The sequence below is a fragment of the Typopeltis vanoorti genome, chromosome 4 (genome assembly GCF_054136105.1).
Source record: "Typopeltis vanoorti isolate ZY-2024b chromosome 4, IOZ_Tvanoo_1.0, whole genome shotgun sequence".
Classification (NCBI taxonomy): domain Eukaryota; kingdom Metazoa; phylum Arthropoda; class Arachnida; order Uropygi; family Thelyphonidae; genus Typopeltis; species Typopeltis vanoorti.
In genome coordinates, this window is record NC_143552.1 from 26583209 (window position 1) to 26608356 (window position 25148).

Here is a 25148-nt window from a genome sequence, read left to right on the forward strand (position 1 = left end):
TGAAACAAATGTCATGAACAGTTGACACAACACTAATGAAGATTGCCGCTTTTGACAACAAAAAGATACAACAGGTGGCACCACTAGTTTCTTCTATTTTCAAAAAGCTAGGTTTCTTTTTGGACAGTGGGCGTATTTTCTCTTTAATTGCCTCTTGATGCCTACTCCACCAGTACGTTTCCCTTTGATGTAGTCTTTTCCCTCTTTGTTTCTTGAACAACCTCTTTTGCACACACTGTAATATCCTTGACCCACATTTCATTAATTTCCACATCCTAGTTCCACCTTACATTTGTTGACAATTTCTCTCTAAACTCAGTTTCTTTTGCCCTCTTTAATTTCCACCATTTTATTTTTGCTCTTGTTAATGGTTTTATACTTTATTTTCGCTTTTAAGCACTATATTCATCACCAATAACCTGTGCTGGGTCACCAGACATTCTCCATGTATGACTTTGCAATTTTTATAATCCTTTAATGCTTTTCTTCTAGCTAAGAAGAAGTCAATCTGTGATCTATTGTTTCCTTTCTTGTTTCCATTTTTGAAAAAGGTATTAACAACTGACAAATCATAGGTCATTGCCATATCCAGAATCATTTTCCCATCTTCATTTTCCTCTCCATAACCAAAACTACCACGGATTCTTTCAAAGCCTTCATTAATTCTCCCCACACATCCATTTAGATCTCCACCCACAAATAGGAGTTCAGTCTTTGGTATTTTCTGCAATACTTCATCCAGATCTTCCCACAATTCCAACTTTGTTACTTGATCTGACCCTGATTGTGGTGCATAGGCACTTACAACATTTATGACTTCTGTTTCTAACACCATCTTTACAGCCATCCATCGGTCACTTTTTCTTTGAACTTCCACCACTTTCTCTCTCATAGCATTGTCCAGAACGATTCCCACTCCATTTCTTGATGTTGTCCAGCCTGTTCAGAGTAACTTATATCATTCTCCTATCTCTTTTGATTTTTCACCTTTCAAATTTGTTTTTTGAAGACAAGCTATGTTATTTCTTCTTCTCTTCAATGCATCAGCCAGTTCTGAGCTCCTCCCTGTTAAGATTCTAACATTCCAGGTTGCCATTCTAATTTTAGTTTTCTGAACTAGCTTCTTTACCTGTAGGCATCCAGAATCCCACAGGCGCCATTGTCGCATATTGCCTACAGGGCATGCCCTGGCCTTCATAATAGATCAAGGACTCCTCATTCTATTGATGTGGCAAAAGTTTTCTGGCCGGCTGCCAACATGAAGCCAACCTTCTTCCTTTTTCATCTGGGCTTGGGACCGTCATTGGTGGAGTTATCACTTTGCTTGATATTGCATGCTAATCAAGAAGATAATCTTCATATGTAGTGTTGTTTACTATAGCTACTCCTTCTTCTCCATGATTGCTTTTACCTGTATATAACATCTTTTATTTGTTGCTTAGAAAGATCTCACCTGTTTTTGTCTTCTTTGTTTCAGTCCCACCTGTTGGTCTGGTACTTATCCGATTGTTCTGTTAGTTCCGTTTCTTTTCCATTGATGCCTCTTATGTTAATAGTGCCAATCTTGAATTCTGATTTGTTCTAGTAGCTGATTTTTCACTGTTTGCCCTAGTTCCCTGATGAAAACAACAGGGGCCTTGTTTAACCAATTAACACCACTGGCATGAAATTCTGTCATGTTGTACCATCATTTTAGATGGACATAATAGATGGGAAAAAAAACAATTAATACTTCCAAAACAGAGTTCGAAAGAGCAAAAAGCAGGAAACTCGCAGCCTATCCAAACGGCAGACAAGTCTTCATATTTATAAATTTAGGAACACAGAAACACACGTGTTGAAAAGATTATTTTATTAATTATTAATAAAATAACACTTGATGTTTCGACCCCTGTATCGAGGTCATCATCAGGATACATGCTCTAGCCCTGCATACCGATAAACTAAATCTATGTAGTTAATTAATCCTTTTTCCTAGCCTGACCTCTAGCGATGAAAAAAAATAAATAAATAAATATATTTAAAAAAATTTTTTTTAAAAAATACAACTACGATAAACTGCTCAAGTCCTCATGTATTAATATTCTTCTGGACTTGTACAGTTCTGATTGTTATAATATGATTTCCTTCAGTTGCTGTTGAATGTTACAAACACTTCACCAGGTTGTCTTCTTGTAGTGGGATTTTTCTTCGGCTTGTTTAAGTTGTTATACAGGTTGTAGATGAGTCGTCCACATTCTTGGAATGGTTAGACCATCGTTTTTGTTGAGATTTGGGTTATGTTTGAGCATTTCACATGACTCTTTAAATTTCCTCTCAAACCAGGTTTTGGTGTGGTGTAGGGACTTGGTATTTTTCCAATCAATTCTGTGGTATGTTTGGAGTGCATGATCAGAAAGGCTGGTTTTTCCAAAATGGAAGTATTTAATGTGTTGTTTGTGCTCGTCTTGTCTAATTGGGATAGTTCGCCCTGTTTCCCCTATGTATGGTATGTTACATGTGCATTGTATTTTGTATACCCCTGGGTGGGCTAGGTGTGGAAGAGGATCTTTAGAAGAACTGAGTAGGTGTCTTAACTTATTCGGGGGTTTAAAGGTGGTTTTAATGTTGTATTTGCATAGTGTTCTGTCTATTTTTTCAGAAATGCCTCTAACATAAGGAATGGCAATAGCATTCCTGAAATCTTTTTTGTTCTTACTGGTATCTTTGTGGAGGATCTTGTGAATAGTTTTTTTTTTTACTGTATCCATTTTTTTATAAATGTTTGGTTGATGATCTTGTATTCCTGGTTTAGAGCTTGTTCATCAGAACAAATAGTTTGAGCTCTGTGTTTAAGGCTTATGACACCTAGTTTTTGTGTTGGGTGGTGGTAATATTTTTTGTGTATGTATTGGCCTGTGTATGTGTAGGTTTGCGGTAGACTGAGAAGGAGACACAGCCAGAGGGAAGACGTGTGATAAGTGTGTCTAGGAATGGAAGAGAGTTGTTTTTTTTTCAATTTCAGTGGTGAATTGGATACGTTTGTGTTGTTTGTTTAGGTGGCTAAGGAATGTATTTAGTGCTTCGCAGCCGTGGGGCCAAATAGCGAAAATATTATTATTATTATTATTATTCGTGACACCTCCAAGGAGTCCAAAGACTCATTGCGGGAGGACACCTACAACTGTCTCAACCACTACATCAAACCTCTACTACGAATCATCTCCATCAACGCCATCTACCGCTCACCTCCACCACTACCACAACTAGTGTTTTTTGTCTGTAAATTGCATGTCTGAAGGGCCGATTTGTCTGTTTATCTATATATTGTTGATGTATCTGAGCCAAATTTTGGGCTTTAGACATGCTGTCTCTAGAGTACGTTGCTCAAAGTCTTCCATATAAAAGTTAGCTATTGGGCGGGGAAAAGCGGTGAGCTCATGGCTATACCTTCTTTTTGAAGGTAAAAATTGTTTTGCCACACGAAATATCTGGAGTGGAGGACGTGGGAAAAGAGGGCCGTGATGTCGTGTGGAAATATGCAGCCAAGTCTTTTGGTCTCTCGCCAAAGCAATTGGCCGTAACTTCTGCCCAACACTATTCCCACCCTTATCATACCCAGATGGCTCTATTGCATCATCACCCACAGAAAAAACCAATCTTATGGCTTCATACCTTGCTTCCAATGCATGCATAACTGACAATGTTAAATGCCCCCCAACCATTCCAGACACCCAACATACAATGCCCCTATATCCTCTCCAGGATGAGATCAGAAAAATACTGTCCAAATTAGATACAAAAAAGTCTCCTGGCCCTGATGGCATTCCTCCAAATGTTCTGAAAGTTTGCGCACCAGAACTATGTTGCCTATATATACTCTATTACTCCACTGTAACCTATCCCACAAACTGGAAATTGGCCTGTAATTCAACCCATTCCTAAGAAGGGTGACAAGTCACTACCGTCCAAGTACCACCCTGTCTAGCTTACCTCAGTCCTGTCTAAAGTAATGGAAAAAATCATCAATTCCCAACTCCTACACTACCTTGAAGACACCTACCTAATAAACGACTGCCAGTATGGATTCCAAGCCTTTATACCAGGTCTGGCACAAAAGCTTACTAAGCAAACTGCCATCATTTGGTCTGACCCAGGACTTCTAGTTGGATTGCCAGCTTTCTGTCTGGACTCACACTGTGTGTGATGGTGGATGGCTCCCTATCCTCTCACCATTCAATTAATGCTTGGGGTTCCACAAGGTTCTGTCCTCTCACCAACCCTCTTCCTGCTATAATCAGTGACCTACTTCAGTTGACCTCCAACCCAATACACAGTTTTTCAGACGACAGCACATTACACTCCTCACTTTCATTTGATAAACCTTACCCTACACAACTCACCTCAACTTACAGAACATCAACCACCACCATCCTTACTTCCGATCCCCAAGCCATCCTACAATGGGGTTCGAATAACCTCATCAATTTCAGTGCTAATAAAACCCAGTTCTGCCCTATTTTCCATAAAAAAGAACCATTTTTTCTCAGTATCCTTTTTGATGATACCCAAATTTCCAGACAGCTTGAGATCTCTCTCTTCTTGGAATTATCCTCACATCAAACCTCTCCTGGCATAAACACACTGCATCCTCAGCTTCAAAAAAAACTAGGATTTCTATTTCGATCAAGATGTTACTTCACCCCCTGAACAGCTGTTAACATTATACAAATCACAAATCCACCCAGCTATTGAATATTGTTCCCACATATGGGATGGGACCCCCTAAAAGCTCCCTCAAAATGCTTGACTCAATACAGTGGAGAGCAATTAGACTTATTAATGGCCCATCTCTTACCAACTCTCTCCCCCCACTTTTGCACAGACGTTTGGTTTCTGCAATATGTATATTCTACAAATATTTCCATGGGAAATGCTCATCTGAAATAACATCAGTAATTCCTCCACTCAGTACTGAGCTTGTTGGAACACGTGCAGCTGCTGCTCAACATCCCTTCACAGTATACACCTAGAAACAAACAGAACAAGTTTCTTTTCCTCCTCCATCCCTTCAACCGCTGCACTGTGGAACAATCTCCCACCTGCTGTGTTTCCCAAGGAATACAATTTACAGTCATTTAAATCAAATGTAAACAAGTTCCTTCTCTCCCAACCCACTACCCATACATGGTACTAATGTATTGTAGGTTGATCAACCAACCTCTTATGTATGGGCACAACATTAAAAAAAAAAAAAAAAAAAATTGCATTATGGTTTAAACTAATAAGCATGCAGTTTGCTTGGCTAAATCCCAAATTGCTAGCATATCTTCATTTGTTTAGTATACAGACAGATACTCAACAGGTCGCATCACAAGAAGATAAAGATCAGAAACTCTGGTTGGTTCTTAAAAGGCAATGTCGAGTTCTCTTCCCAGTTATTCAGCTTTGACTCGTAAGCATGCCTGGAATTTATTATTATGGTAGTTATGTTGATGATATCCTATGTATTGGCAATGAGAGTTTCACATTAAAACTGTTCGAGTCTTGTAACACCTTTAACCTTACGAAGTTCACCATTCAATATGAGAAATAAATATCATAACATTACCATTACTACTTGCATCAAATCACAAAGAAAAAACACAAACAAAACAATATCAACAGAAATCATGACCGAAATATCTCTTCATGCTATATTATTAACACAGCACAGATATTAAAAAGAACTAGAAGAACTGATCAGCATGTAGTGAACACACACACTGACCCTATATCTCGCTCACATAGCACCTGCCTGACTGGTTGGCTGAGTGGTTAGTGCACCCACTCTCCAACAACAGGCTGCCATTCGAATCTCACCACGTGCATGTATGTTTGCAATTGTCTTCAGGTGGAGATGAATTTCATTGCTCAGTACGAGACCACCATTCTGCTTATTACAGGCCTGAAGTGGCTTGAAAAAGTACCATGTTTGGCTTCTTGAGCAGGGTTTTTAGACTATGTAAAAATAAATTAAAAATACAAAAAATGTGTAAAATTCATAAAAAAAAAAAAAAAATAAAAATTCCCCTTTACTCTCAGATTAAGCTCCACAACAAACTCATAACTTCGATAAAGAGCCAAGAGGCTATTTTTCCGGCGGCATAAATTAAGTTAAGGGAATAATAAATCCCTCATTATTTTAAAGCCAGATACAAAGCTCGGAGATCGAAATCTAAGAGTTTCATGCCGAATAACTTATTTTCTACTTTCACCCCTTATAATCTGATAACTTCTTCTTCTTCTTCTTCTTCTTCTGCAGCTTCTCCCACTTAAGTGGGGTCACTGTTTATTATGAGTCTCCTCCACGCCTTCCTGTCTTGGGCTGTCACCACATCCAAGTTCTTCATCTTCAAGTCCTCTTCTACCAGCTCCCTCCATCTCTTCTTTGGCCGCCCACGCTTCCGCCTTCCTTGCACATCCATCTGCATGACCCTTCTTCCCACATATTCGTCCTCTCTCCTCATCACATGACCAAACCATCTCAACCTTGCCTCCTGTATTTTCGCTCCTATTATAATCTGATAACATTATTCAAAAATATCTAGCACACTATTATTATTGCTGGCTGCCAGTGTATAGTATAGATTTTGGGGTTTCTGATCATTTTAATTTAAAATTTTGTTCTTCTCTGTATTTCATTATTATTATACAAGACTTCCATGCAGTCATAAGACTCATTGTGGGAGGCCCATCATAAACAACACAAAGCCGACATACCATTCCTTAAACTCATTTACTGTTCTTGTTCTCACTACCCTAAACAGCTACTACTCACCCTCTTACTCACCACTTTCATTCATAGTATCCAGGAATGATCTTGTCCTTGCTTCTTCTTCCTCTTGCTCTACCATGCAATAGAACTACCCAGTGTCACTCGTGTAACTATCCTCAACAGTTTCATCATCATCAATTTTCTGATATGTACCCTCAAGAGGTGTTCAGGTGTAATTCTGTACTATGACAGCACTACATAAGATTAAATTAGCATTAATCTCCTGTCAAGAATTTTTCTCCAGTTATTCTCCAAAATTGTCATATCTAACATTTCATTCTTCTAAGGCATTTTTGACTGAATCAATCCTCCTAGGCCTTGGTTTTCCTCTGGATCTCTTTCTTGCCTTCTTTGTGTCAAACACCTGTTTTGCTAACTTTTCCTCATCCATTTCTATTTACATTATGAATCGTTTCTTTCATGCTTACACTGTGATCAGAATACACCATGAAAAATTATGGAGACAACTACCGTGTTAGAGCAAAACTTTAGTTTAATATAAATCAAAATGAACACGCGACGCTTCGACCTTCATATCAAGGTCATTATGTGGAGCATACACATATATACAAAGAAACAAGCTGCACTACAATCTACATGATTTGCTAAAGTTACTGACCAACCGTTACAACAATTATTGGCCTGACCTCTGGTGAGAAAAAAAAACTTTACTACATCAAAGCTAGAGTCCTATTATTATCTGTTAGGTTACAAAATTAAATTGGGCTGGAGAGCAACATGTTTTTATATATAAATAAAATTTGCTAGTTCAGATAAATCATTATTCAGTTTTATTGTTTGTCCTAAGCAATTGTAGTAGTCAAGTTGTTCTATAGGGATGTTATCAATACATAGATGACTGTCACTTGTGTAGATGTTTTTGATCTATTTTGTTTTTTCTAGATTCATTTCTAAGCCTATCTTACTGCTGTTTGTGTATATTTTTTCACCCATTTCTTCTAGGTATTTTAGGTTGTGGGATATCAGTACTAGATCATCAGAAAACATAAGGATTTGTAGTTTTTCACCATCTATGCTTATTCCTCTGTTTAGGTCTGTTTTTTTCACATTATATTCTAAAGTGCTGGTAAATAGATTTGGGGAGATCACATTGCCTTGGCAGACCCCTCTCTTTATATCTGTATTTATAGGTTGATCAAATAGGGTTATTTATGTGGTCTGATTTTTGTTAATTTCTTTTATCATGTGGATGTATGTAGGGGTCACATTTATTTCCACTGATGACTGCATTGTGTTCTATGGTATCAAATGCTTTTTTAAAATAAATCAATAAAGAGGAAACATAGAAGGCTTCAGTATTCTCTGCATTTTGCTGTTAGTTGCGAAATGACCTGGATATGATTTACTGTGGAGAAGCCTCCTCTAAATCCTGCCTGCTCTCTACTGGAGTTGTCTTCGAGAGTGTTTTGGATTCTGTTCAGTATCACAAATTTCACAGGCTTCTTTAAATTTTCTTTCATGCCAGGTTTTTGTATGATGTAAAGAGCAGGTATTTTTCCAATCAGTTTGGTGTAAGGTATTGAGATCGTGATCTGAGAGGCCTGCTTCACCGAAATTGTTATATTTAATGTGTCTTTTGTGTTCTTTTTTACCTATAGGGATTGTCCATCCAGTTTCATCAATATAAGGTAAGTTACAGGTGCAGTAGATGCAATAAACTCCAGGATGTGCCAATGGGAGGAGAGGATCCTTAGATGAGTTGAATATGTTTTTTAATTTTATAGACAGTTTAAAAGTGGCATTAAGATTATAATGGTGTAGGAGTCTATTGATTTTTTTCTGATAACCCTTTAATGTATGGGATGGCTATAGTTTTACTGTAATCTATATTCTTTTTTGATGAAGTTTTATGAAGAACTTTATTAATAGTATTTGTCATAGTCATTATTTATAAATGTGTTGCTAATAATCTTTAATTATTTTTTAAGAGCTTGTTGATCAGAGCAAATTGTTATAGCTCTGTTTTTAAGGGTGTTAATGTTAATGGCTCTAAATTTTTGCGATGGGTGGTGATGTGAGTTAGCATGTATGTATTGGCCAGTATATGTCTGTTTGCTGTAAACCGTGAAGGATAGACTGCCTGAGGGAAGATGTGTGACCAGTGTATCCAGGAACAGGAGCAAGCTCTGATTTTCAATTTCAATAGTAAATTGTATGCGTTCGTGTTGTTTGTTCAGGTGGCTAAGGAATGTGTTTAAAGTTTGTCGACCGTGTGGCCAGACGAAAACATCGTCAACGTATCTAAGCCACGCTGTAGGTTTTAGAGTAAAGGAATCAAGAGCACTTTGCTCAAAAGCTTCCATATAAAAGTTAGCAATTGTGGGGGATAGTGGTGAGCCTATGGCCATATCTTCTTTTTGTAGGTAAAATTTATTTTGCCAGAACGTAGTATGTGGACAAAGAGGGCCATAATGTCGGGCAGAAATTTGTTCTGTAAGAGAAGAATTGTGTCAATGATCGGGACATTTGCGTAAAGGGGAGAAACATCAAAACTGACTAATTAATCATCTTTGCTGAACGTTATATGTTTTTAATTTTGTTTATAAAGTGTTGTGTTTTCTTTATATATGCTCTTAAAAGTATTCTATTTAAGTGGCCATAGCACTTAGATTAGCTCTGTTGACACATTCTTGAATGCTAATCATGTCAAGTTTCTCCTTTCTAATATCTTTATTTTTAATATGATTCTGCCATTGATGGCATCAGTTAATTCCCCTAATTTTTCTCAGAACAACCTTCATATCTGTGGTCTCTAGTCTTTGATCAAGTGCTTATTTTCTAACCCATCTCTCAGATCCATAACTTAAGAAACTAAGCTTTGTTTATTCTTTGTTTGTTTGCCATCTACACTAAAAACCGTACCTAAATAGCTAAAATATTTTACTTATTCTGTGGGTTCTCATTGAGAATGCAGTTTTTTTATGTTTCTGCCTATTTTCAAAGTTTTGGTATTTTCATGCCAAATTTTGACAGCTGTTATTGAATTTAGTTAGGGACTCCTGCAGACTTGTACTGGATATGTTTAGTAATACATCATTATCATCTTCATAAAGCAACAAGCTAAGCTTGATATCTTCATTTCTAATATCAGGTTTAATGCTACTTCTTTCATAATGTGATCCATATAGATGATGAATAAAAGTGGAGATAATATGCATCCTTGTCCCCTTATTTTACATCACACCATCTTCCTGTATTTTTATCAGTTCTAAGTGTTAATTTACAACTTAAATAAACTAGGTATTGTGAGAGAGACTGATTCTGTATAATATTCCAGTTATGCCATATAGCCCTTTTCTCTGAGCATCTTGCCATATGCCGTTTCTAAATCTACAAAACTCATTTATTATTTTTATATATTAATTGTTATTTTATTATATTAAAAATAAAATAAAATAACATGCCTTCATTATATTCTCATGATTTCTCAACTATTTCTCCTAAAGGGAAAATCTGATCTTGACAACTTCTATTTAATTTGAACGTGGCTTCTCTGAGTTTCTCTTCCACAATCTTTCTCACCTTCTTTTCAAGTATGCATAAATTTTACCTAAAACACTTTAGAGCAATTCTTCTGTAATTCTTACTTTATTCAGCTTTTTTTTTTTTTTTTTTTAATAGATGGGAACTATGTAAACTTCAGCACATTCTCTGAAAACATGGTGAAATCCCATCCGATACCATGGTCTTATTCACATTCAGAGAACTTAGTATTTGTAACACACTCTCATGCACTTTTAAACCTTTAACACTCCTGTTTTTTCTAGCAATAAAACCATTTTTTACAGGACGAAATATTCCATTTAAGTGATCTTTAAACAACTTCAGTTGCTCTACTCCCATTTTTGTCTAACAGTGTCATTCTTCCACAATTATTTCTCCTCCTACTGACTATATAACCAAAGAATTTCTCTGGATTTTCCTTTCTCTTCTCATATTCCAGTTTTGCCTTCTTTACCGTGCTAATCACTTTCCAAGCCTGAGTCTTATATTCCTCATGTAACTGCTCTCCGACTTGCCTTATGCATTTTTCATAACCTCCTTTTCATCTGCAGTTCCCATTTGATATCATTAGTCATCCACTTTACACCAAACCTTGTTCTCTTTTGCACTTGAGGTATATAACTTGCTGATAGTAAATAATAAATTTCTTCTCTAGTTCTCATACACTGGTGATCTCTTCCTTCCAATTCTTCCATCCATGGAACTGTCCCAAGCTGATTTCTAAGATTATTATAATCATCTGCCTTATAATTCCACATAAATTCTGTTCTTTTCAATACTTCTGCACATCTATTCATCCCCCAATTCAAGACCAAATAACCACTCTCTCCAACTGGGAATGGGGATGATATTATTATTATTATTAGGTGACACCTCCAGGAAGTCCAGAGACTCATCAGGAGAGGGTACCTACTCTACAACTCTCTGTCTTCACCAACTACAGCGAACCTCATCACCAACACCATCTACTTCCCACTACCAACACCACTAGTATTTTTACAGACAATCACAAACATCCCTGCCCACAGCAGGATTCAAACCCACAGCCTTTTGGCCAGAGAGCGGATACACTAACCACTCAGCCAACCAGGCTGAGTATATTTCAGTTATAAACAGGTCTGAGTAATTATCACCAGGTGCTGAGTGATAATTACTTAAGGCAGCATTTGATGGAGGAGACTAGGGGTGGAAGAGTATTGGACCTGGTCATAGGATCAGAAGAGCTATCCATAACCAAGGTGAGAACATTGCCTCTGATTAATGAAAGTGACCATGCGGTCTTGACTTGGGAGATTGTAAAACATGAGGAATATTCTATCCAGAAGGGGTATATGTGGAACTACAAGGCAAGTGATTATGACATGCTTAGGAAAAAGCTTAAATCTACCATGGCTTAAAACACTGCAGAGTAAGGATGTTAGTAGTGCATGGGATATAGTTAAGGGTCATCTAGAATGGCTGTGCCTTCTTTTTGTAGGTTGAAAGTGAAAGTGTTCTGTCACACAAAATAGCCAGAATATAGTACATACAGAAAGAGCGTTGTGATATCAGCAGGGAATTTGGCGTGTAATAGAAGGATTGTGTCCCTGACTGGGACATTTGTGAAGAGGACACAGACTTCAAAACTGAGTAAAAAATCATTTTCTTCCAGTGTGATGTCTTTGATTTTGTTTACAAACTGTTGTGTGTTTTTAATATGAATTGAAACATCAGGAAATTAAAATAATTATTTATAACACAGTTGTCCATAATATGTGTAAAATGAAGCTGATCACCTTGTAACACTAATGGAAAGGAAAGGATAAGTCGCAGATGTGGTAGAGTTCCAAGGGAGTGAAAGAGGGCAAAATTATTCCTTTGCATAAGGAAGGTTCTAAAGAGACTACAGTAGCAAATTATAGACCAATCAGTATCTCAGGTATGGTGGTAAAAGTACTAGAAAAATTGGTAAAAAAGAGAATTCAAGAATGGATAGATAAAAATATGATACTGTATGGTGGTCATCCATAGCTTTGTGAAGGGTCGGCCATATTTTAGTAATTTACTAACTTTTTATAATAGAGGTGAGTTGGATTAAGGAAATGGCTGCACGATGATTTTGCTGGATTTTGCAAAGTCATTTGACAGAATAACACATGGAACACTGTTGACAAATTAAAACATATGGGGATGGATATGACACTGGTTAAGTGGATAAGAGGGTGTCTGCAGATACCAAAAAGTGGTATATGGAGAGGCAGAATCGAGGCAAAAACAGGTGACTAGTGGTGTGCCACAAGGTTCAGTGCTGGTACCATTGCTGTTTAATTTTCATATAAATGATATAGGAAATAACCTGAAAGGAAATATTTTATTGTTTGCTGATGATGGGAAATTAGGTAGAGTAATAGTTAATCAAGGCAATGTGAAGAGCTTGCTGGATGATTTAAATAGGCTGTCAGTATGGGCAAAAGTTACATTTCGTGACATAAATCAGTTAATGTCAAGAAATGTAAAGTTATGGATTTTGGGATAAATGGATTACAAGCTGTGTATCAAATTGATGGCACTGTACTCCAGGAAATAGATGAAGCCAGAGATTTAGGGGTGGTGCTAGACATAGAGTTAAAGTTTAAAGGACATATTGCTAAGATAACACATAAGATTACTTGACTAGTGAAGAACACATTTACAAGTAGAAATAAGGAAGTTGTAATTCCTCTTTATAAGGCCTTGATGTGCTCACAATCTGAATTACTGTGCTCAAGTCTGGTCTCCTGTGTTTCTTGGGTATGAGGAAGTGATGGAGAGGATTCAGAGGCCAGTGAGCAAGATGTTGAATGTCCTGTGGAATGTTCCCTATGAGGATAGATTGAAGATGTGTGGATTGCAGAAATTGGTTGATAGGAGAATAAGAGAAGATATGACAGAAACAGTTAAGTTGCTTAAAGGATTTTACACGATAGATGCAGAGGAAATGTTTCAACACTTGGCTAGCGGGACCGGAACAAGAGGTCATCCCTGGAAGTTGAATAAAGGTGTGGTCAGTATTGGTATCAGAACTAGAATTATTGCTTGGAGAGTGGTGGATGAGTGGAATGGGTTGCCAGAGTCAGTTGTGTTAATGGGTTCAAGGAGGGGTATGATAGATTTGGTCTCTTGCAATGAGTCTTTGGACTCCATGGAGGTGCCCATATAATAATAAAATAAAATAAAATTCAACAAACTCCAGGGCAGTTTGTTGAATTTATAAATCATTATTTAAAATAGATCACTTATCTGCTTATTTCCTTTGTGTCTAGTTGTTGTTAGCATATGGGAGTATTCAGGATACCAGTGTTGGCATTTGGATATGAGATGAGGTATTGGTTATAATATACTGTTTCCTTCCCAGAGAGGCCAGTGCTGGCCACCATAATTTCCCAAAGTGTTCTATATCTGTAGATAAGTGTGTGGTCACATGCTACTTTACCTATTTTGAGAGATGAACAACTTGAGTTTCTGGGAGAAAAATCTCTCTGCCTCTGTACGAGACCTGCTAACTCACCTTTAGTTGAAAAGACCTGGTAAAGGTTCCTCACGTCATAGAATGGGAATCAAACCCAGGTTTTTCCAACCATAGGGCTTCATCTATACTGACTGAACCGCTGAGGCCCCCATTGTGTTCAGTTTAACCTATGTATAGTAGATTTCACATACATTTTATTTTGGTATACCCCCTGGTGTGATAGAGGGAATCCTTGAGAGTGCTAATCAGGTGTTTCAATTTTATAGGAGATTTAAAGGTGGTTATTATATTATTTTTTTTTTTTTATTTTCTACCTTTTTTTACCCCTTATAAACCTTTTATATAGGTATAGATATAACTTTGCTGTAGTTACTGTTGGTCTGGTGTGTTGTATTTCTATTGAGAAATTTTTTCTGTTATCTTCAAATTTTCAAAAAGGTGAATGCATTGGCATGTTATGTTTAGGTTCACAATATACATTATAATATGATAGACAGCCTACTGGATGGCAGGTTACAGGTGTATCTAGGAATGGTAAGAAGTTTTTGTTTCTTCATTCTGTCATGAACTTTATTTGTGTTGTTTGTTTAGATGGCAAAGGGAAGAGTTGAGGACTTGTATTCCAGGACCAAATTACAAATGTGTCATTTACATATCAAGTCAGGCATTTTTAGAATAAAGTTCTCTAAGGCTGTTTGAATGTTTCCTTATAGAAACATGTTTCCTCTCTTTCCTGATAGGAAAGAGAGCAGTGAGCCCATGACCGTATTTCAAACTTAATTCTACATGGATGGTAGAAAAATTGTGTTGCATGTTGTTGATTGGATTGTTCATAAAAAGAGCAGTGATGTTGGAGTTCACTATGAGATCTTGAATATCAAGAATATAGTTTTCACTTTCTGTATATAGTGTTAAGTATTTTTAATCCATTGGTGGAGGAGGGGGAAGAAATACCAGCTCCTTGAATGTTGCTTCTAATTTTGTGTCATCCTAGATAAGTCAAGATATCAATACTTTTCACATCTTGCACACATCTAAATGGCATGCCAATTTTATCAATTTTTGATAGTGTGTAGATTTGGGTGTGTGTGGGGGGGGGACGAGTAGAATAGTGTGCCATTAATTTTTTTGTTACCTCAGATGACTAAGATGTAACCTCTTTCAGTAACACTAACCAGTTTTGTTTTTTATTCTCTTTTTCAGATCATAATTGACTGCTGTGTATTGGTATCAAATATAAACAAAATTACACATGCAAACCTGTGAATTACTGTTTGAATTAATTCACTGGTTTTGACTGTGTATATTTCTGCTCCTTTACATTTTCAAAGAAACTAATATTTCCTAAATAATTGTTTAATAATCTTTATCTTAGGATGTAGTAAAAATGTTTAATATCTTTAAATTTGCTAATGATTCATTTTTTAAACAGTTTCACATGCGTCGTCTTGAGCAACTTTGTGTCCAGTATCTTGAGGCAGCCATTAACTATAGAAACGTTCTAGTTGCTCTGCAAAATGCATCAGATTTGAAACTTGATTTCATTAAGGTCAGTGTAAATAACTAAAATAAATTCTTCCTTGAATAAGCATGCATAATTTCAAAACTCAGCATAGGATATGAAAATGATATCGATTTCAAAGTAGCTAGTTTTAAATGATTCAGGTTTTAGATGAACTTTCTCTTATATTAGCATTATAAAATAAAAATGAATCTGCAAATAGAATTGCATCTCATCCTCACATAAAGATAATGCAGTTTGCACCTGGCCAAAACTTAGTTTGTTTCTCCAATCTTGGGACTATTCCTCTAAATTACTAATGAATACATGGGTGGTGCTTAAATTAACCCATTGTGTTTTATATCTGTGAATGTTGGAAATATTTTAATTCTAATCCAAAATATTAATTTAAAAAATAACAAATAGGTGAAATATGGTGCTATGAGCAGGAAAAGATAGTGAATTTTGCATATCACTTGAGCATAAGGTTGTTTAAATGAAGTAGTAAGACTGATTCTACAGTCATTTAACTTGTGCAATGGGTCTTACTTTGCCTGAATGCACCTTGCTTGTGAAATGTTTCTATAGGAATAGGGAAAATGATGTAGCAGCAGCACTTTGCCAGTATAGATGCCTAAAGACTTTATGAAAAGCTCCAATGACACCAAATGTAGTGTGGTGCATTGTTCATCCATTTGAAGAGACAGGCAGTTTGTCAGTTCAACCAGGAAAAGAATATAAATCGAAATTCTGCAAAAGACTGAAGATATTGCAACTGCAGTTGTTGAGCAGTCAAATGAAAATGCTGTAAGTTCATGCAGTGCAGATACTGTAGCAAGACAATCAAATCTGTAATACACAGTCGTGTGGAGAACTTTTGCATCAAGCTTTGCAATGCTACCTGTATAAACTCAGCCACAGCCAAGAATTGCAACCGGGAAATACCAGCATCCAAGAAACATTTGTGTAGATATTTCTTGAATGCATAGAGGTGAATGAGGATTGGCTTTGGAACATCCTATGGAGTGATGAAGTGCATTTTCGTGCTCATGGAGTAGTAAACACTCTTTTTCCCCGCATCTGAATTACATAGAATCCCCTTGCATTTCATCAAGGGAAATGCAAGGGGATAGGGAACTTGATTTCATCAAATTCCCTTACATTTGCTGAAGGTCACAGTATGGATAGGATTTATAGCCAAGTTGATTATCAGGGTATTTTCCTTTGAAGAAATCTATCAAACAGATCTGTCACCTGCATGATCACGGTTGCATGTTATTGGGACATGTTGAGCATTTTGTCATTCCACATTTGCAACAAAGAGGGTGCCTGAACACAACAGCGTGGATGCAAGATGAGTACCTTCCCACATAGGGCATGAAGTTCAACAATTATTGTGTCATCATTTCACAAAGGATAGGGTAATTAGTTACTCATTTTCTATGAAATAGCTGCTACGTGTATCAGACCTTAACCCCCTATGATTTTTGGCTTTGGGGGTTACCTCAAAAGCATGCCGTATCAGGCCAAAGTTCTGCAGATTTGAAAGACAAAATTACACATCATGTGTGAAACCTTTCAACAGATCAGTTGCATTCTGCTGTAGACAGTGCTATATGGTAGTATCACCTATTTTATCCAACACAAAGGCCAACACATTGAATATCATCCCCATAGATCATCTGGATCTCCTTGACAGCTTCTTGCAGCATGTCAGCTCTCTGTAATATGTTTTTTGTATCACATTATTTTATGAAATAAACATTATGGAATAACATTGTTTCTCATTGACTCTGAATCATTTCACAATCACATACCATCTAGTTCACATTAATGTAATTTTCTCCCACTTACAGTGGCATATTTCCCCTGGTCATATTTTAACTAATTTTTTTTTGTCAAAATCTTCTCCATGATCTGATTAGGATACTCACCACGTTTGAGGGAATTTAGAGAATTTCATCTACTAGTTCTCTCTATACAGACTGCTCCGAACATGGGTATTTTTATTTGAAACACCCTGTTCTATATGCGAGTTATGAAGTCATTGTAAAGATCTGATAATTCCCACATTTAATTCGCTCTCTCTCTCTCTTTTTTTTTTTATGTTATAATTTAACAATATGTGCTTTTGTTTAATTATTCTTCAAATAAAAAATAATTCTTTAATTGCAGCTAGAATATTCATTACATAAAATTTATCTGTTTTAATTTTAAAAAAAAAATAAGCTTTTTCAGAAGAGGAAATCTTTAGGTTGTAGCATGGAATTCTGAAGTACTTAAAGGTGACCACTGATAATTTTCACTAGAAATGAACTTTCAGATTTACTAAAAATGAACTAAGAAAAGGAAGATGGAACTCATTTCTAAGAAAAAATCAACATATATTTCAAATTTCAGTGGCAGTAACTTCAAGAGGTAAGTGTCTTCTGCAGTTGTGACGTGTAGAAAGCTTTTGATGGCGTTCAGAATCCAGAGATAAGATCTTTCCTTCCTATTTCAAGAGAAGAAAGTTAGGGTCATTAGAGAACAGATCCCTTGACTATGTATAGGCTGACTGGTATCTTCAGTCAGCTTCACTTCAGTAATTGATTATAATTTAATATTAATGTAATTCCTAAACATCATAAACTTACTATTCACATAAATTACATAAAGAAAAATAAAGCACTGAATATAGAACACATTTTGTTTGAAGTATTCATCACTCCATTAGAATGAAATGGACAGTTACATCAAGCAAGAATGAAATGACAACTACTGTTACATAGTGTTTTCTTTCTATTGCCCTCTGGCCAGTTACTTGATGCTATTAGGAACTTGTGGGAAACTGTAAACATATTCATGAATAGCTGTAAAACAAGCTTATCTAATGGGCTGTGGAGCACAAGGCTTGTTATAGAGATGTAAAAGTGAATGTAGGGAGAAGTTGATTGATTGGTTGGTTGGTTTATTGGCACAAGAACAGCAGAGGTCATACTGCACCATAGCAAAGGTTACAGCAATACATAGTCAAAGACAAACTAGTAAACAATATGCATGTACCAAGCCAAGCAATGCAGTGTATATATATAAATGGAATTGTAGCAAAGGTTACAGCAGTACATAAATAGTGCAAGAGAAATTAGTAAACAATATGCATGCCCAAAAATTAAATTAGCAATCAATTTTTGTCTGCATATAAACCAAATTACAGCAAAGGTGATAGCAATAGACAAGGTCAAAGGCTACAGCAGGACATAAATTATCCAATGGGCTGTGGAGCACAAGGCTTGTTATAGGGATTTAAAAGTGAATGTAGGGAGAAGTCGATTGGTTAATTGGTTTATTGTTTATTGGCACAAGAACAGCAGAGGTCACACTGCACCATAGCAAAGGTTACCGCATTTTGATGCCATTCAGAATCCAGAGATAAGATCTTTCCTATTTCAAGAGAAGAAAGTTAGGGCTCAGTGTCATTAGAGAACAGATCCCTTGACTATGTATAGGCTGACTGGTATCTTCAGTCAGCTTCACTTCAGTGATTGATTATAATTTAATATTAATGTAATTCCTAAACATCATAAACTTACTATTCACATAAATTACATAATGAAAAATAAATAAATATATATATATATATATTTTTTTTTAATTTTAATTTTTATTTAATATTTACATTTTTTAATATTTAATTTTATTTTTATTTATACGCTAACCACCTGGTCTGGTTGGCCGAGTGGTTAGCATATCCGATCTTCAGCCAAAAGGCTACGGGTTCAAATCTTGCCGTAGGCCTGGATGTTTGTGATTGTCTGTGAAAATGGTAGTGGTGGGCAATAGATGCTGTTGGTGTAGTTGCAGTTCATTGTGGGTGATGGAGATAGAGAGTTGTAGAGTAGATGCCTTCCCTTGATGAGTCTTTGGACTCCTTGGAGGTGTCAAGTAATAATAATATATATATATTATTTATATATATCATCATCATCATCAGTTGCATCTTGGGACTGGTAGCTCAGCAACAATTTCCTCCATTCTGCTCCATTATTGGCTTTCTTCTTAATCTCCTGGTAACCCCTCAAACCCATGCTTTCTTTGACTTGGTCAAGAAAGCTTTTTCTTGGTCTGTCTCTTTTTCTTTTCCCCACTATTTTGCCTTCAGTTATTCTTTTCACAAGTCCATCATGACGAAGTATATGTCCATACCACCTATCCCTTCTAATTTTGATCTATTTAATTAGATTTCTTGTTTCATTTATCTCTCTTAGGACTTGTTCATTTGATTTTTTTTCTGTCCATTTTATTTTGTTCATGTGGTGCCAGTATAACATTTCAAAAGCCTCCAATCTTCTTGCATCTTCTCTGCCTAGAATACAGGTTTCACATCCATACAGTGCAGTGCTCCATATCAATGTCTTTACTAATTTTTTTTTCAATCGTAGGTTGAGGTTTTCTGTTAGAATGCTTTTCATCTTAGAGAATCGGGCTTTTGCATTGTTTATTCTTGATCTTATGTCTTCTCTTGTTCTGCCATCTTCTGTTATTAGGCGTCCTAAATATTTAAAGCTTTTCACTTGTTTTATTTGTTCTCCGCTGATGTCCATATGCTCTGTATTGATAGGGATTTTGCCTATAACAATGATTTTAGTCTTATCTGTGTTGATTTTCATTTTATATTTTTCAAGGTTATTATTTAGTAATTCTAGCATTGTTTTTAACGTCCTTCTGTTTTCTGCTACAAGGATGTCATCAGCAAATCTTATACACATGACTTGCTCACCATTTATCTTTATGCCACTATTTATTTTATCTTTAGTTTCCTGAATGGCCTTTTCAATATATAAATTAAATAAAAGTGGTGAAAGTATGCATCCTTGTCTTACTCCACTCCTTATATTTATTATTTTCTCCTTATCATTGATTTTATTCAGTCCATTTTGATTTTTGTAAATTTGATAAATTATTTTCCTATCCCTCAAATCTATGTCGATATTAGTTAGACAATTTAGGAGTATTTGCTGGTTTACTTTATCAAACGCTTTCTCTAAATCAAGGAAGCAAATGTAAGTATTTTGACTAAGGTCTAATCTTCTCTCTATTATAGTTCTTAAACAGAGTATTGCCTCTCTTGTTCCTTTATTCTTTCTGAATCCAAATTGGTGTTCATCCACTAGACAATGTTTTTTTGAATAATTTTTAGCAGAATTTTGCTGACATGTGGGATTAAAGCTATTGTTCTAAATTGGCTGCATTTATTTGCATTATTCTTTTTTTGGTATTGGTATTATAGTTGATTTCATAAACTCGTTTGGTATTTCTCCTCTATCATAGATTTGGGCTATTAATTGATGGAGTAAGGTTTTTATCTCATCACCTAGATTTTCTAGTAGTTCTATAGGAATATTGTCTACACCTGGACTTTTTCCCCTTACTGATTTCGGACAGTGCTTTATCAAATTCTTCTCGCATTATTGGGGGTCCTAGACTATCTTCATTTTGATTTTCTATGCTGATATCAACATCAAGTTTGTCGTCATTATAGAGATTTTCAAGATAATTCTTCCATTCCATTAATATATCCTCAGATTCTATGAGTAATTTTCCATTTTCGTCTTTGATGGCATTGTTTTTGCTGTTCTTATTAAATTTGAAAGTCAGTTTGTTAATTTCTTTATAGGCTCTCTCTATGTTTTCTTTTTTAAATAATTCATATATGTTATTGCATTGTTCTTCTAGGTATTCTTTTTTGGCTTGTCTACATTTTCTTCTAATTTGATTTTTAAGATATTTGTATTTGGCCACATCTTCTTTAACAGCATTTTTATATTTTCTTCTTTCATCCATAAGGCCAATTTGTTATCCAATGTTTTTTTTTTTTTCTTCTTTTTCTGTATTTTTCAATAATTGATTTGATGAATTTGTAATTAACTCTTTAATCATATTCCATTGATTTTCAATATTGTTGTGACTATTTATGTTTTCTGGAATGTTATGATCAGTTGCCTCTTGGTATCTTCTCTTTACTTCTTTAATTTTTCAAGGTTCCATCTTATTGGTTTGTATCTTTGGATTTGTTTCCTATGTTTCAGTTCTGCTTTCATTAAGACAAGGTTATGGTCACTACTAATGTCTGCACCTGAATAGCTTTTGCAATTTTTTATTTGGTTTCTGTATCTTTTCTTGACCATTATATAATCTATTTGAATCTCCAGGTCTGTCTTCTTCTTTTTAGAACTTGAAATAGTGTATTTGCAATAACTAATTGTTTTCGTGTACAAAATTCTATTAGTTGCTTTCCTCTTTCATTCCTACATCCAAGACCAAATTTTCCTGAAACATTATCATTGCCCTCTTCTCCCACTATAGCATTCCAATCTCCCATTATTATTGTATTGTCTCTGACTTTAAAGCTGTTCCAGATTTCTTCTATTTGTTCATAAATTTCTTCTATTTCTTCATCACTATGTTGTGATGTTGGCATGTAGACCATTATTATATTAAGGTTTAATGGTTCATATATATATATATTTACTGATTCATATATATATATATATATATTTATTATATATATATATGAATATAATATATATATATATATTAAGCCTTAAAGTACAAGCCATTAGGAAAAAGAAAACCAGGACGTCCTCTTAAACGATTCAACGATGACTTCTAAGGCTGGAACAGGCCATACTAGGCCTAAATCCTTGATACATATGATGATGATGATGATATATATATATATATATATATGTAAATTAAGTTTTTTTACCTTGGGAATAATGTATATTAGAGTTACTAAGTAATTTTATAAACTTGGTTATTTTACTCCTAATCCCAAGTAAGCAAACAGTTAAGTTTGCGCCTGAACATAGTTCAAGTCTAAAGGTGGTGCAACACCAGGGCAACTCATTGTAAAGGTGGGTAAAGCTCTGATCACTATTCTTAGTATTTTCCATAATAGGAGTAAAATAACCAAGTTTATAAAATTACTTGGTAACCCTAATAAATATATATATATATATATATATATATATATATATATATATGAAGTTGAACAATGTAATATTCACATATAAATAAAATTACAGCAAAGGTTACTGCAGTACATAAACAGTCAAAGAGAAATTAGTAAATAATATGTGTGTACAAAAATTAAGTTAAGCAGTGCAGTATCTACACATAAACGAGTATGTAGGAAGAAAATTTAAAAATAAATATTTACTAAATTAGCAATAAAATGAAAATTAAATTGCACTATTTGCATAAAAAATTGCATACAGAATACATATGCAATTAATAGAATATTCATGTGAAATGAATATAAAAAGTGTATATAAAAAAAAAAGAATGAATAATTAAATCAGTCTATGCATATGTGTGTATATAAAGTATTAATATACAGTAATCTACCATTTATCTAACCACATCGGAAAGGCAGTTTGCCATTCTGATAATTGAAGATTCAGGTAATTGAAGTACAATTACATGAGGCTGTAACAAAAGTCTGTTGACTTGCAAGGGACTTAATTGAAGGGTCATTCTTTTGAATGCTGGATAAACGGTAGAGTACTATATATATAAAATATATAATCATATTTAAAAACTGTCTACATAAGAATTGTGTATACATATTATGAATGACATTAGCCTCTTAGTAAAAGTTCAAAGTTACCATTTCCCATGTATAGAGAATATTTGTATTGTTCCATAGGTTCTCTTGGCTAGTATAAATACCATGTTTCACAAGACCAGATTTCTCAGCTTAGAGAAAACAGATGTAATCTATATGTTCTGCCATCAGATGTCTATAGTACAACCTATCTGGCCAATTTATGATTGATTTCAGTAAAACAAAGAATCTGGTATGCTCTAAGTGAGCCAAGAAAGGGAGTGTCTCATTCATGGAAGGCAGGATAGAAGAAATCTTGTTTAGTGGCTTGAGTATTATCTGGGTATCCAATTTCTTTGAAATTTTTGAGATGCATACAGAAATATCTTTTATGTAAGGAATGGAAATTCTGTTATTCAAAATTAAGTGGATATTGAATACCACATTATTTCTCAGCCGAATAAGAAACTCAAAGGTAGAAAATCTAATCTAAGAGTTTCATGCCGAATATAGAAAACTATATAAAGTTCGGCGAGTCCAAGCATAAGCCAACACCTGGTAGTGCAATGCTAGGCAACTCATAGTAAAGGTGGAGCAAGCTCCGATTACTGTTCTTAGTATTTTCTCATAATATAAAACGCAGCTCCTAGGAGATGTATTACTATTCTGCATTATGAGAGAAGGTCACTACCCAGACCGGTTTCAACCTTTTTTAAGGTCTCATCAGTGAGTAGGCTGACCTAGATGTAATACTAAGGTTTCAATAGTCAGAGCTTGTATCTTTACCGTACGAGTTGCGAAAAGGTGCACAAATACAATTACTGAAAATAGAGCCAACAGACTTCACTTCGGCAAACTTAAATTATTCAAAATTAAGTGGATATTGAATACCACATTATTTCTTAGCCGAATAATAGATACTAAGAACAGTGATCGGAACTTGCTCCACCTTTACTACGAGTTGTCTAGCATTGCACTACCAGGTGTTGGCTTACGCTTGGACTCACCGAACTTTATATAGTTTTCTATATTCGGCATGAAACTCTTAGATTCGATTTTCTATCTTTGAATTTCTTATTCGGCTAAGAAATAATGTGGTATTCAATATCCACTTAATTTTGAATAATTTAACTTCGCCGAAGTGAAGCCTTTTATTTCTTATTTGCAGTAATTGTATTTGTGCACCTTTTCACAACTGGTATGGTAAAGATACAAGCTCTGACTATTGAAACCTTAGTATTATATCTAGGTCTGCCTACTCACTGATGAGACCTCAAAAAAGGTCGAAACTGGTCTGGGTAGTGACCTTCTCTCATAATGTAGAACAGTAATACATCTCCTAGGAGCTGTGTTTTACATTATGTACTAAGAACAGTGATCGAGCTTGCTCCACCTTTACTACGAGTTGCCTAGCATTGCACTACCAGGTGTTGGCTTACGCTTGAACCTCACCGAACTTTATTTAGTTTTCTATGTTCGGCATGAAACTCTTAGATAAGATTTTCTATCTTTGAGTTTCTTATTCGGCTAAGAAATAATGTGGTATTCAATATCCATTTAATTTCCAATAATTTAACTTTGCCGAAGTGAAGCCTGTTGGCTCTTATTTTCAGGAAATTCTGTTGATATCTGATAGTGAGCTTTTCATAGCGAAGTAACCATTAAGTATCAAGTCATCATTAATACACTGTAATTCTAGTCTGTGAGTGTCCTCAGAAGAGTAGATGACATGTTCCTGTAATGAATGCCCATTGCATTACATTCTGTTCCAGATATGCAAGACAAAAGAGCAGCTGAAGAATGCATGCTCTGCTTTTCTAACCTGTAATAGATTGGATCTCCGATGTTACTTGGAATGTGAACATATTCAATAATTCAAGCAAGATCTTGCCTGTTGGGGTGTCCTTGGAACTTCATTCAGTTATTAAATAGAGTGTCATTGTTAGTACTCAACTATGGAAGTTCAGAATGCTGTAGTATTCTTATCTGGGAATAATCTCAGCTCTTGGGACATTGTAATCATATATTCTGAAATAATGGAAGTGAAATGAAAAGGTAGGTAGTACCAGAGAATTTTTGCACATATGGAATGATGATCCATAATATTTTATAGATTTTGGAGCCTATGTTGCTTAAATAACATAAATTTAGTACAGGAAAACCTGAGTCGTCATGCTTCTTTGATAGTTGAAGAAATTCCTTTTTATCTACTTTATATCAGCTGAACCCCCCCCCTCCTAAAAAATTGCAC

At 35.3% G+C, this 25148-nt stretch overlaps 1 protein-coding gene across 3 annotated transcripts in view; it reads left to right on the forward strand.

Moving 5' to 3' along the window:
* Positions 1-25148, forward strand: part of Lztr1 (Leucine zipper like transcription regulator 1) — a 510326-nt gene that overhangs the window by 342191 nt on the left and 142987 nt on the right. For 2 of the 3 annotated variants that reach the window (XR_016548176.1, XM_090391043.1), the window contains exon 15: positions 15241-15357. The exons of the other annotated variant lie outside the window; for it this stretch is intronic. Coding sequence is in view for 1 of the 2 variants with exons in the window: in XM_090391043.1 (XP_090247169.1) it covers positions 15241-15357 (117 nt within the window). In the remaining variant the exon portion in view is untranslated. The remainder of the gene's footprint in view (positions 1-15240; positions 15358-25148) is intronic. 3 annotated transcript variants of the gene reach the window in all.